Source organism: Poeciliopsis prolifica, unplaced genomic scaffold (genome assembly GCF_027474105.1).
Source record: "Poeciliopsis prolifica strain line A6 unplaced genomic scaffold, Auburn_PproV2 SCAFFOLD014, whole genome shotgun sequence".
In the NCBI taxonomy this organism is placed as follows: Eukaryota; Metazoa; Chordata; class Actinopteri; order Cyprinodontiformes; family Poeciliidae; genus Poeciliopsis; species Poeciliopsis prolifica.
This window is the reverse complement of record NW_026562389.1, coordinates 4346227-4359269: the sequence shown is the minus strand read 5'-3', so window position 1 is coordinate 4359269 and position 13043 is coordinate 4346227. Positions and strand designations below refer to the sequence as shown.

The 13043-nt window shown below is 37.3% G+C and overlaps 2 protein-coding genes across 2 annotated transcripts; one reads left to right on the top strand and one right to left on the bottom strand.

The window, feature by feature from the left end:
• Window positions 1-2791: 2791 nt before the first annotated feature.
• On the bottom strand, window positions 2792-6433 carry pcna (proliferating cell nuclear antigen). Its single transcript, XM_055040011.1, has 6 exons — window positions 5991-6433; window positions 5129-5226; window positions 4927-4994; window positions 4263-4457; window positions 4044-4167; window positions 2792-3171 (listed from the first exon to the last, which is right to left on the bottom strand). The coding sequence occupies exons 1-6, from the start codon at window positions 6209-6211 to the stop codon at window positions 3095-3097; spliced, it is 783 nt and encodes a 260-aa protein (XP_054895986.1). The 5' UTR covers window positions 6212-6433; the 3' UTR covers window positions 2792-3094.
• A 486-nt stretch (window positions 6434-6919) lies between these two features.
• On the top strand, window positions 6920-12596 carry mns1 (meiosis-specific nuclear structural 1). Its single transcript, XM_055039798.1, has 10 exons — window positions 6920-7107; window positions 7220-7414; window positions 8809-8936; window positions 9041-9143; window positions 9757-9986; window positions 10513-10729; window positions 10822-10929; window positions 11006-11263; window positions 11379-11504; window positions 11918-12596. Exons 1-10 carry the CDS (start codon window positions 7105-7107, stop codon window positions 12011-12013), a joined length of 1464 nt encoding a protein of 487 aa, XP_054895773.1. The 5' UTR covers window positions 6920-7104; the 3' UTR covers window positions 12014-12596.
• The last annotated feature ends 447 nt before the right edge of the window (window positions 12597-13043 follow it).

Genomic DNA, 13043 nt, shown 5'->3' with positions numbered 1-13043 from the left:
CATCTCATTACCCAGCTCTCTGCTGGGAGACTGTCTGCTTCCCTTATCAGTAGTTCCATCAGCTAACTAATGCATGCTTAAAGCACTTATGGTGCTCTTTAGGAAATAATTTATTCGACCAGCTTCCATCGTCTCAGGAGCATTTCACTGCAAAGGAAAACATCTGGAGTGGAATGACAGAAATGCAGCTTTAAATGGGTATTAATGGGTATTAATATATGTTTAAAACTAAAATCCTCTTTTGCTGCTGCTTGGTGTCGTTTGGGGCTTTTCAGCAGAAACATTTTGATGCTTTAGGAAAGGCTGGGATTACATTGACATGCAATCTGCTGGGATTCTGTAATCTGCTTTGTCTATGTTTTCTTAATCCAAACACCACAGATGCGTGTAGAGCAAAGTTTTACAGCCAACATTTTAAAAAACCTTCTGAAGGATGAATAAAACACAACACAAAGGAAAAAATGAAAGGTATTTCTGCAGTTAGCTACAAAAATGAAGTGAGCACATAGCTTAGCGTAGCCTAGCACAGGAAGCAGACAGGGCCAAGTACTCTCCAGAGATGAAGAAACATCAAGTAGCACCTTTAGAGCTCTCTAATTAACTTTTAACATTTTTTAATTGTTGCATGAAACAATCCACTAGTGACCAGAGGTTTCCTCTGAGCTTGTTGCTAAGAAACTGCTAAGTGGGAAACACAGAGCGCTCACAAAGCGTTGAAGGGTCCCCTTTAAACTTAGAATACGATGCAGTTCTTTTCTGCAAATTAAAACAAGACAATATTAATAAATCTATAGACGCTGGTTAATTATTTTTGTCTCCTTGAATTGAGCTGGTTATTAAATTAACATAGTTTCCAGTCTGTACGTATGCTAGCTAAGTTAGCTAGCTAAACTGAATTTATGGCAGAATTATTTTTTCTTCATTTCTTTTTTCTTATATGTATTTTATTTTACATTATGTCACCCGAAACAACCAGATGGATGAAGGAAGCTAGTAAGTTAGTAATTAAATAAGAACAGAAGAAAGAATTCAAAGAAGGAAGAACAAAAGGAAGGAGAACAAGAAAGGACACATGGAAGAGATGGGGGAAGGTCAGACAGAGGTTTCTTCAGAGCCTCTGTAATACTGGCAGCTACAGGGGATTACCATCATGGTCATCATCATCTACAACAATTTGGGATTAAATTAAAATAAAATTGGATTTAACTGAATTGAAAGACAGAGAACTGAAGGCCCAAAGAGAAAATAGGAGGAGAAATATAAAGAGAGAAAAGGAAGGAAGGAAAAAGAAAAGACTGGTTAATTTGTCAAATGCAATAAAATGCTTTGGATAGAAAAACCATTCCACTTGCAATAATTATTGTATTAATGTCATATAGTATATATATATCAGTTTTTTAGTGAAGACCAGTAAAACATCATTAACATTATTAGCTAACAAAGAAAACCACGACAAAGTTCAGGAACTTAAATATTTCAAGAACTGTGTGACCCTAACTTCAGATAAAGGTGAGGGACATCCATCAGCTGAATGTCCCAGTGAAACAAACCTCAGTAATGTGTCTACTGAGAACAGCCCGTTTCTCGTTGCGTCATGTGACCTCGGACTGATCTTTGATGAGTGGTGACTCAGACTTCTGCCAGATGTGTCTGTCCAAAGGATTAAAGGTTTATGAGGATTAAAACTGTCCATCCAAAGCCATCCAGCCTCCTGCCCTCCAGCACAATGAAGACCAACCATTTAAGACATGTCAAATGTCTCCTCCTGGCCTGAGGAGAGGTCAATCCCATGTAATGGCGGTGTTTGTTTGTTTTGGCCCGGGGCATTTAAGGAGACAAAGTTTAATAGCCAGATTTGTGATTTAATTTCTCAGAAACCAAGCTTGATGTTGAAATCCAGATTATTTCATTGAATAACTGTGATTCAGCCAGTGAAATCAAAGCAAAGCAGATTTAATCTCATTATACTCCTGTTGACGTAACATCCCTGCTGCAGATTAACCATGGCTTGATGTTTTATTTTATTTAAAGGGTATGTTGTTGAATCTGGGGAAATTATATAGTTTCCCTTAATGGCTTTATCTCACTTGAGTGGTAAAACTGGATCTGGAATTAGAAAATATGAAGTTGGCTGATTATTTACATTTAAATATAAAAGAAATGTTCAAGGCCAGAGGTAAATGTAGTTTTCAAAACATTTAAAAGTGGTAAAACAGCGACATCTCGTGGCAGTTTTCAAGAACTGCACTGAAAATTTTTTATTTTCAGTCACAGCTGGAAATAATTAGTTGGCTAATATATAAAAAATAACTAATTTTTGGAGAGCCTTCATGTTTTCTGATGCTACCTCTGATATAAACCCTCAAAGTGGATTCATTAGAAACTAACAAAAATTTTGCTGTCGAAAAAGATGAACTAAATTTGGAAAATGATTAAATGTTTTAGATAAGCATTTTCTAATAGTGGTATACTTACTTTTTATTTAATCATCTAACAATGTATTTCACTAGTTGGATAGAATTAAATTTAATCGACTAAAATGTTTAAAATCTAATTGTAATTGTATTTTAGTCACATTAAGCTGAAACTGTCAATTTATACATAATTTAACTTCAAATAAACTAATCAGACTGCTGAAAAAAAAACAATTATATAAATTAAAGGTTGAAATGGAAATAATTTGAGTTAGTGCAGAAATGTTGACATATTTGAGCCTTCAAGATCCAAAATCAAAATCAGATGCAAAGTTTTTTTTAGAACAGATTTAAAAACTAATCTTTTGAACAAGAAATCAATTTTCTGACTGATTTTATTCATACAAAAACATCTGGAGGTGACCGACCACAGGACTTATTTACAAGTGTGTTATCTACAAAAAAGAACTTGAAATTTGGTTTCCCATCCAAGACAGGAAGCGAAAATTTAAGAACAGACCAAGAAATGCTGGAATTTAAACCGGGTGACATCGGGACTTGAACCAGCCGCTGAATCTTTCCTCACAGAGAGAAAATCACTCGACAACCCGGAAGAGTCCTTCAGTCACTCAGTTTGAGTCCCAGTCTCCACTTCCTCGTTTCACTGTGATGAAGACGATTTAGGAAGCCTCTTCGTCGATCTTCGGGGCCAGGTAGTACTTGATGTGTCCCATATCAGCGATCTTATACTCGACCACTGAGGAAAGAGGAAGGAAGTCACATTTGGTCCAAGAAAGAAACATTTACTGATGCGATTAATCAGAGTAATGGTGATTAACTCAGTACTGAGATAATCGTCAAGTGCTTTATCAATTGATTAACTGCTGAGTTGGGTACATTTACTCAACTACATTTACTTGAGTGTTTTTACTACGCTGTACTTTTTACTTTTACTTATTGTATTATGAAGTATCTCTGCTCTTGAGTAAAATTCTTCTTCGCTGCTTATCTGAATTAGTAATTTTTAAAATGTCAAAATTTCCACCTAACTTCATATTTTGGTCCTCTAAAACTGAAACAGTATAGTTTCAGATTCACTCTGTTCCAATTCTGTAAAAACTCCTATAAACCACATTTTTTATTCAATTATTAATTGGTTTAAAAGAAACAAAACAGGTCATGGTCTTTATGTTAAGTGATGCAGGAATGGTTGAGCTTTTCACACATTAGAAGTACGTCTCTATTTGCTGACAGATGTTCTGCTACAAGTAATTAAATGTAAACTAAAGTAAAAGCTGCGTTGCTGCATTTTGAAAATATATATTCGTTTTTGTATTTTAAAAAATCAATATATCTGTATGTTTTATGCATTTATTATGTTTTATGAAATCAGATCATTTAGTTAAATAAAAAAATCAGCAAAACCTGCCTTTTTAAAATTAATACAATATTTATGAAAAATATTGTAGTTTTATGATTTTTAATATTTCAAAGTGTTAAACATCAGGGCATTTTGAATCTTGTTACATTTATTGTCTCAAAGTAAAGTTTCCTGTCTGGAAAGACGGCTGAGTCATCACTGTAATCAATCTGCCTAAAGTTATGAATAAAGCTGATTGATTGGCTTACCGAGGGGAATGTCAGCAGACATACTGAGGGTGACGGTTTTGGACAGCGGCGTGGCCTTTGTGAAGAAGTTCAGGTAATTTAGGGCGAAGATCAGCTGGACCGGCTCATTCATCTCAATTGTGACCTTGACAGGAAAAATAAAAAAGTCAATAAATTAGATTTAATAAACTACACCAAACCAAACTGATCAGAATGAAGCCACGTTTTGTCATCACTCACAGCCTCGTCCTCTTTGTCCACATTGCTGGTCTGGGACAGCTTGATGTTTCCGGTTCCCAGCTCTCCGGAGGCGGAGAACTTCACGCCGTCCTTGGCGCAGGAGATCATGACGGCGTCGCCGATCTGGGACAGGTCGCGGCAGATACGAGCAAACTCTCCAGAGGGCATCTTCACCACACAGCTGTACTCCTGCTCCTGTGAGGGGAGCATCGGGAAAATAAAATGATTTTTATAGAGAATAAACCCCTTAAACATTTAAATATGGAAAAAATTCAAACTGGGTCTGCAATTAATTATTTTAGCAATCGATTAGTCAAAAACATAATTAAAATGGAGATGTTTTAATCCAACCACTTTTTTAAAACAATATTAGAAATACATTAAAAGATGCACATAAATAATTTAATGAATATTTTATTGCCTAAAATGCAACAACAGCAACACTTTAGTAAATCTGAAATAGTTAAAGGTGTTCTGGCTAAACCATATTTATAAACAAATGTGTATTTTTTTTCCCATCTTCGAAGCAAAATCTAAATATTTTTACACAGGTTTCACTTAATTAATGACTATTAACTTTTTTCCAGTTAATGGTCATTTTTAGTCAAAAATATTCAAGTTAATGCAGTCAGTTCGTTGATTAATCTGTGTATTAGTTACTTACAGGAATACCAAGCTGCTCAACATCCAGGTCCATCAGCTTCATCTCATAATCTGAGACTTTCTCCTGATCTGCAAACATTAAAAGAGGCAACAACATCCTAATTAACATTGAATCGTCTTTATTTTCTTTATTGATGACTAAGAGGAGAAAAAGCAGTGCAATTTCTACAATTACACAACCTTATATCCCAGTAAACACTTACTGAGGGTTTCGAACACAAGAGCAAGCGTGTCTGCGTTATCTTCTGCTCTGAGGGTGATGATGTCCTCGTTCCCTGCACACTTCAGGATCTTTGACATGCTGAAAGAAAGAAGAGACAGTAAAGTTTGGGACGGTACAAACCAAAACGGGTTAAACCACAAGATCAGAACTCAGTTAAGATTCGTTGACAAGAGCAACAATTAAAGTTGGAAGTAATAACATTCTTATAAATCAATTTTCACATACAAGAAAGAAACTGTTACATATGTTATTTATTAAGCTACATTCTTTCAAAAAATATGTCTTGTTATCATCCAGCTATTACTATAAGTGGCTAAATAAATAGAAATATTTGTTTATCGCTGTATTTTAACTCCAAGAAAGTGACAGAATTGAGCTACAAGCGGTAGTGACGTAAGCGGAAGTACAGATTCCCGGGTTTAACAATTCCCGCCAACCCACCCGGCAAACAATTTGGCGCTCAACAGAGAGGACTCTGCGTGATCAATGACCGCATCTAAATGTGTTTTTTGACGAAACATACAAGAGTTGTCTTGAATAAATAACCAACACAAACTGCCTGAACATGTGATTTTTAAGAGTGCAGCAGGGAAACATGCCCGGGCAAATCCGCCAAGATGGCTTCCGTCTTTGTGAAATTAACACTGCGCAGTTCAATATACTCCAAAAAAACAAGAAACAGTTGATGCGAAGATGTGGCGATGTTTAAGTTATTGGTAGAAACAAAGTCTCATTTATTTGTCACTTCGTCGCGCAGTTTTCTATCCAAAAGTACCGATTTATGTCAACACAAAGGGTACGTTCTCTAAATTAGTATTAAAACGTGTTAAAGTTGGCCTCACCTACTGAGGTTGACCCCCATCGCCAAGTTTCTGTCGCAGCGGTAAGAGTCGAAGCCATCATGCCGCAGGGTGAGCTGCACCAGGGAGACGTGAGACGAGTCCATGCTCTGGAGGGAGATGCCGGACGAGCTGACGTCCCAACAGGCCTCTGTGATCAAATCTTTCAGCGCCTCCAGAACCTTCTTCAGGATGGAGCCCTGGACCAAGCGAGCCTCGAACATGTTTGCTGTGGAGTATTTACGTCTGCGTAGACCGAAGAGAAAAACGTAATTTTCCGCCTTAAAAGCGTCACTCCGTGGAGACAGAAGCAAGAGCGTAGAGTTATAAATAAGCGACAGGGAAAGAAAAAACTCTCGCTTTTCAGTCTTTGTGTTGCTCACTGACTCTGACTCTACTCAGGCGACTCCGACAGCAGGCTGAGAAGTTTGAGCTGGAAGCGCGCGCTAACGCGAGTTTTATCATTCTCATACTACGTCATTTCCGTGCGTATATACGTACCGCCCAACCGCTAAAGAATGCGAACAGATTCCAGCCATATTGGAGAGGGCACCTAATACATTTAACTGTAAGCAAGAAGTCGGTAATAACTTCTTACGTTTGCTCAATTTAGTTTATACGAGTACATTTTTTTGTAAGAAATAACATTTAGGAGTAGCTTTGCCACATCATACCTTTTTACTTTTTCTTCAGTAATATTAATTACGAAGTAAAGTTAATCTTGAGTAACATTTCTGCATACTCTACCAACTGCGAGTGTTAGGAACACTAAACTCATGAATTGATTTAAACATATATAAATTAATATTTAAAACAGTTTATTAAAACATTTTTGATGGACGATGTTCTTTAAGAAAATTAATTTAATTTGGATTTTATTACACCGGAACTGACGTCATTGTCTATGCTCACTCTCATTGGGTTAGGAAAGAATTCGCCCGTTTCCTGGACAACGAAACGCTAAGCAGCCGAACTGACGGAAAAGACGGAATGCAACTACCTTAACTTCAGAAAGTTCACAGCACGTTCACAGATAAAACTCGTTTTAATTACGGGTTTTCTTGTAGTCATGTATAAAAGAAGTTAGGAGACCTGGGAAATACAAAAAACTGCAAACATGGTAACCCTTTGTTAGATCATTGAACCTGTGGTCGGGCTTTGTTGATTTTTTTTCAATGTTCGATGTTTGTTGCAAAAGCTTTGGCGTCTGTCTGTTCGTTTCATTAAAACAGAGTCGATTCGGGATGATGAGGCACCACCGTTTCCTGGAGCAGGAAACTAACAGGACAGACGAGGTCAAGCGGCTATACCGGGAAAAGGGGCTGAAGGCCCGCCTGGATGTGGAGGAGACGGTCGACAGGAGGAGACACATGCGGGAAATGCGACAGCAGCTCAAGGAGCGGCAGATAGAGGAAGGTCTAATCAAGGTTGGAGTCAGCTTTAGACTTCCTAAAGTTCAGCCTTGTTTCTATGATCTCACTTGAATATATTCGCCAAAAATAAAAATAAAAACTAAAAGTTTTTATGAAGTATTTTATAAACGATAAATCCGTTTTTAAATGTGTCCAGTCACATGCAACGAATGCGCAGTTGCTAAGCAACTGAGAAAAGTGTACTTTAAAATTGTAATTTGCTCCTATTGTCATCTTTGAATCAGAATAAAAGTTATTGCCATTGCGCACAAAGAAAGCACTGAATTTAAAATATCAAGTCAAATAATTAGATAACATAAATACATTTTGGCAAGAGTTTTTTTTTTTAAAGTCAGCTTTAGATTACTTTTAAGAATAAGCTAAAATGATCTTTGTAAGATAATAAAAACCTTGTTATGAAACAAAACTGTATGACCAGCTGCTAAGCAGACAGAAAGCTGACTGGCTGATGGATGGAGGATGCATGGAAACAACTGCATCTCCAGGATAACAGGATTTACAGCTGAATGGAAAAGACTGCTGTGTTTTTGTTTTTGACTGTGTCTCTGAAATCCACCAGACACATAAAGGGTCCTGACAGTTAAAATCGTTCTGTTTTAATCTAAAATCTAAACATGGAAGAGATTTTCTGCAAGCCACAGATTTATTTGGGTAAAACCCAGGATCGACAAAAATATATAAAAATGTAGTTGATGAAAATACCAGTGAACTCAACAAATGTTACAACATTTAAAAAAATCTAAACATTTTTGACATAAAGTGCTATTTCCTTCAGTAAAACAAGCTTCACAGATGAGCGCACAAAGGTAAATGTTTATGAAACAAGACTGGAAATGTTTTGTTGAATGAAGTCACAAATGACGGAAAATATTTTCAAAAAGCATATTTTATTTCAGTCATCGCTTCTGTGAGTATTAAGAATTTTTGTTTAACTTCGAGAATACGGTCATAATTTTAGCAGATTAAAGAAGAACATCTTAAAATTATGAGAAAAAAGTTTTAATGAGAAAAAGCTTGTTATTTTATGTATTGAAGTTCTCATAAAATTACTATTTCATCCTCCTAATATTATGGTATTATTTATCACAAAAATGGAAGCTGTGAAACAAAGATGGCCGCTGCGGGTGTGCTGACATCACACCCACAAACAAAACTTTTGATAAAAATTGATGAATCACCCAGCCAACATGAAGCATAAAATATTCACATATACTGAACTGACTGCTTCACAACTTTCACATGCAAACTTTCATGACACTCAGATACAGGGCAACAAAATAAAATAATCTGGAGATGAAAATCCAAACATTGCTTTAAAAACAGTTTTCCATGACCTCTGCTCTCCCTAATGCAGATTATTGCTGACTAAATAATTGCTGACCTTCTAGGCTGAGGAGGACAGAATAAACAGGGAAAAACAACGGGAGCAGGAGGAGAGGATATCTCAAGAGCTGGCCCGCATCGCCCATGAGAAGCAAAAAGATGAGAAAATGAGGCAGCAGGTTAGAGCAAACAGGTACGCTCTCCTTATTACTTCCACACTAGGTTTCAAGTGTATCCTGAGTTATTAATTACAGTAACAGTACAGTAACATTGTTTTTTTCCTCTTTTAATGGTTAGCCTGGAGATCAGGGAGCTGGAATCCAAGCTGCTGGCTGCGTATGTGAGCAAGGAGAGAGATGCTCAGTTAGCTGAGAGGGAAGCGATGAGACGTCAGAACGCTGTGGGTCCGATTCCAGGCGTTTTCTGTCTCATGAAAGCTGAGATTCTTTAAAATACTCTCAGTTAAAGTTAGGGCTGGACAATATGGCTGAAAATATATCACGATATAAGAGTTTCATATCAGCCAATATATATAATTATTGATTAGTTTGTTGCTTTAAATATCTGAAGTACTGCCACAGTTTTTTTCTCTACGATGTGTTTTGTTTTTAAGCTGTTATGAGGAATGGTGGTAAAACCTGAAACTGCTGCTGCACAAGTTACTCTGCAGGTTGTTGCTAGGTAACCCAAGAGTGAGTGAGTGAGTTGATGCTATAAATCATGCTGACCGTCAACCTCCCGTGCTCAGCCATGAGAGGTTGAGCAGCTAAAGCCTTTCCTCTGCCAAGTCTCCCAGAATGCTGTGCGGTTCAGAGTTCAGTGACATTATTGAACATATTTTCTTACCCAGTCTAAACTGTTATTGATTTATTGTCCAGCCCTAGTTAAAATTATTTAGTTTTGTCTTTGAATGACAAAACAAAACATTTGCATGACAGAAGAAAAATCTTCCTAAATCAATAATGATCAGTACCGGAGCTGACTGTGAAGTCGTGTTTTCTATGACTTGATAGCTGGTTGAGGCAGAGTTGGCTGAAGCACTGAAGAAAGAACGTGAAGAAGCAGCCGCTGAGCTCCGGAAGCAGGAGGAGAAGCAGCATCAGGACATGGTTCAGCTCAAGAAAGAGCTGGATGCGCAGGTCATGGAGAGGGAGATCAAGAGACAGGAGGCGTACGAGCAGTTCCTCAAGGAAAAGCTCATGGTGGACGAGATCATCAAGAAAATATACGAAGAGGAGCAGATGTGAGTCTGCAAAATTCACTCTGCACATTTTTATTCTTGCATTTGGGCCTTAACTGCTTCTAAAAACAGCCATTTTTTTCAGCGATAAGTAAATGTGTTTTAGTCTATGGAAAACGAGACATTTCAAACCCCTCCCGATTAGCAACGCCAGCAGAACTCCACACTGTTTTGTCAGCTTTTTGTTTTACCGCGTTTTGTAAATGTCTGCTTTTTTTTCTTAGTTACCGTTCAGAAAAGATGTTTGTATAATTGCGCATCTGCTTGAAGCCTTTTCTTTGAGTTGGGGGTGTGGCCAGCAGCAGCTTATTTGGACTGTCTGAGAAAAAATTTGTGTAAAAAATTTTAATATTTCATTTTTGTCACAATTCTGACTTAATCTCTTTAATCTCCTGAGAGAAATCTTGTTTTTTATACTCATAGATCTAGCCAATTCAAGCAACTTTAATGGGTCCACCTTAATAAATGAGATATTTATCAGTGTTTCTATGAAGTGTTTTTGATTTGAGATGAAATGTTTCCGTCAAAGGGAGAGACAGCTAAAGCTGGAGAAGATCCAAGCCACCAACCAGCAAATTGAGGAGTTCAAACAGGAGCAGGCGAAGTGGAAGCTCCTGGAGCAGGAGAAGATCGAGGCGGAAAACAGACGCATCATGGAGTACGTAAAGCAGCAGCAGGATGCGGAAGAGTCCAGAAAAATTCAGATGAAAGAACGGGAAGAAGCAAAGGAACAGATCCAGAAAATGGTAACAAAAAAGCCCTTCTACCTGCTGATATTATTAATGTCCATTGATTCATGGAAAACGCCTTTAACCTGCTGTTCCCATCTGACGTCCAGCTGTGTGAGAAGATGGAAAAGGACCGGAAGCAGCGTGACGACTTCGAAGCCGTCCGTCAGGAGCTTTACTTGGAGGAACAAGAGGAGGCAGAGAGAAAGAGAGACATTGTGAGAATCAAGCAGAAAACAAACGTTTCATAATTATAGCCGTCGTGTTAAATATATTATTAATCCGCTCTGTTAGGAAGCGATGGAAAAGAGGATCAGGCAGAAGCTGATGGCGCAGCAGAGCTTCCAGGAGCACAAGGCCTTCAAAGAGAAACAGAAGCAGCAACAGAAAAAGGAGGAGCTGGCCTTCAGGGAAGCCATGATGGCCAAGTTCGCAGAGGACGATCGGATCGAGCAGATGAACGCCCGGAAGCGGCGCATGAAGCAGCTGGAGCACAGACACGAGGTGGAGAGGCTGATAGAGGACAACAGACGACGGCGAGAGGCTGAAGAGGTACGGATCACAACCTGGCAGTTACATCAGTAACAAGACAGCAGAGAGCATTTCCTGCTGTTCTGACTGAAGAACATGTGCTGTGTTTTATTAAAACCATTTTCTATCTCACCAGGAACAGGAAGCTAGAGCCAGAGCAGCTGAGCAGCAAGAAGAGGCGGTGATTAAGAGGATCATAGAAGAAGAAAGAGTGAAGCTCCTGAAGGAACATGCACTAAAACTCCTAGGAAACTTTCCCAAGGTTTGTGTAAAAGAATCTGAAATGTACAACACATGTAAGAGACATTGTAGATAAAGAAAAAGAGGAGTACATTTCTGCCAAAGTACTGAAATTTTGAGGTATCAGAAATTTTCTAGAAAAAGCAAGGAAATTTCTGAGCTCCAAAAGTTTCAAATTTGCGAGAATTTTTTTTTTTATTATTCTGAGAAATTCTTTGCAGAAATATAAAAAAATTTCTGAGCACCCAAACTTTGGAGTTTCAAGTGGAAAAAAAAAACTTTTCAGAAATTTCTGAGATCAATGTCAAAATCTTAGATTTTTTTCTTGCAAATTTACTGTTATTTTTGTCTACACTGGCTTTCATAACCCATCTTCACAGTTATCATTTAAAGTGTGTATGTATAAGACCATCAGTAAACTGTGGCTGTTTGCAGGACTTTCTCCGTAAAGACGACCTGGAACACTTCGACGAAGACTTCAGGAAGTATTTTGAACCTCGTCGGACTGATGAACCTTTGTTTCCAGCCTGAGTAGTTTCTCCTCCACTTGGCCTCTAGGGGGCAGAGTAAGGGTGCTGTGAATGTGTTGCAGATTGTTTATTTTAATGATTTCTCAGCACAAGACACACGTTTGTTCAAATTGTTTATAAGTTTACTTATTAAAATGTGCAGCATTGTCTTTAATGTAATTTTGATTTAGGAACTTAATGAACATTTATAGATCTTTTCTGTTTTCAAACATAAAATCTTTTCCACACAGATGAACGCCATAAATTAAAGCATGTTGACCTTTACTAGTTGAAAACGTCAAGTTGCTTCTTCAAACCCTCATTTTGTTTTCAGAAAGTTGGTTTTCGTCAGTCTACAGGAAGTTTTGGTTGTTGATTTATAAAATAATTGTGAATGAATCTCTTGTAATGTAAATCAAATTAGGTTTATGCATCATTTTGTGCTCTGGAATCATAAATTGGAGTTTGAGTTGTTCAAACTTCACCAAAACAATATAAAAACATTCATAGAAGAGTGATGATAGTTTGTATTTACTGTACCATGTCAATATTTTGATGGTAAGTTTGTACCAACTTTATTCATCCACAGTGTTCAGTTTTGCAGCTCAACATGATTGCAGTGAATTTTATTTGAAGGGAATTGGAGAAAAAAAAATAATTACTTCTACAACATTTATAATTGTTTTGTGACTTCACATTAATGCTCCACTTTGAGTTTGTTCACCATAAAAACAGTTTGTCGTGACATGGAGCATGGATACATTTACAAGGCACACTGTGTGTTAGGAGGGTTAGACAATAGCAGCATGTTAGGAATTTTGATTTCAGTTTTATTAAAAAAAAAAGGAAATTAAATTTTTGCTTTTCTCCACTTTTTGTTCCATCAGAGAATATCTGTAATTTAAAAAATATAATTGTATATCTGCGCAGTCAATTACCTAAAAAATTACTTTTTAAAATAACTTTACCTCAAAATGTGATAAAATGTGTGAGGACAAACATTTTCAATAATCTATATAAAAACATACATGTTGGTATATTTTACCAGAATG

Bases quoted from the DNA above. Each gene is read 5' to 3' on its own strand.
- mns1 (XM_055039798.1), top strand. The intron at 9,987-10,512 runs GTGAGTCTGCAA...TTTCCGTCAAAG, and splicing joins ATATACGAAGAGGAGCAGAT to GGAGAGACAGCTAAAGCTGG. The intron at 10,730-10,821 runs GTAACAAAAAAG...TCTGACGTCCAG, and splicing joins AGGAACAGATCCAGAAAATG to CTGTGTGAGAAGATGGAAAA.
- pcna (XM_055040011.1), bottom strand. From the start codon at position 6,211: ATGTTCGAGGCTCGCTTGGTCCAGGGCTCCATCCTGAAGAAGGTTCTG. The intron at 4,995-5,128 runs GTAAGTGTTTAC...TAATGTTTGCAG, and splicing joins TCTTGTGTTCGAAACCCTCA to ATCAGGAGAAAGTCTCAGAT. The intron at 4,168-4,262 runs GTGAGTGATGAC...TTTCCTGTCAAG, and splicing joins TGGACAAAGAGGACGAGGCT to GTCACAATTGAGATGAATGA.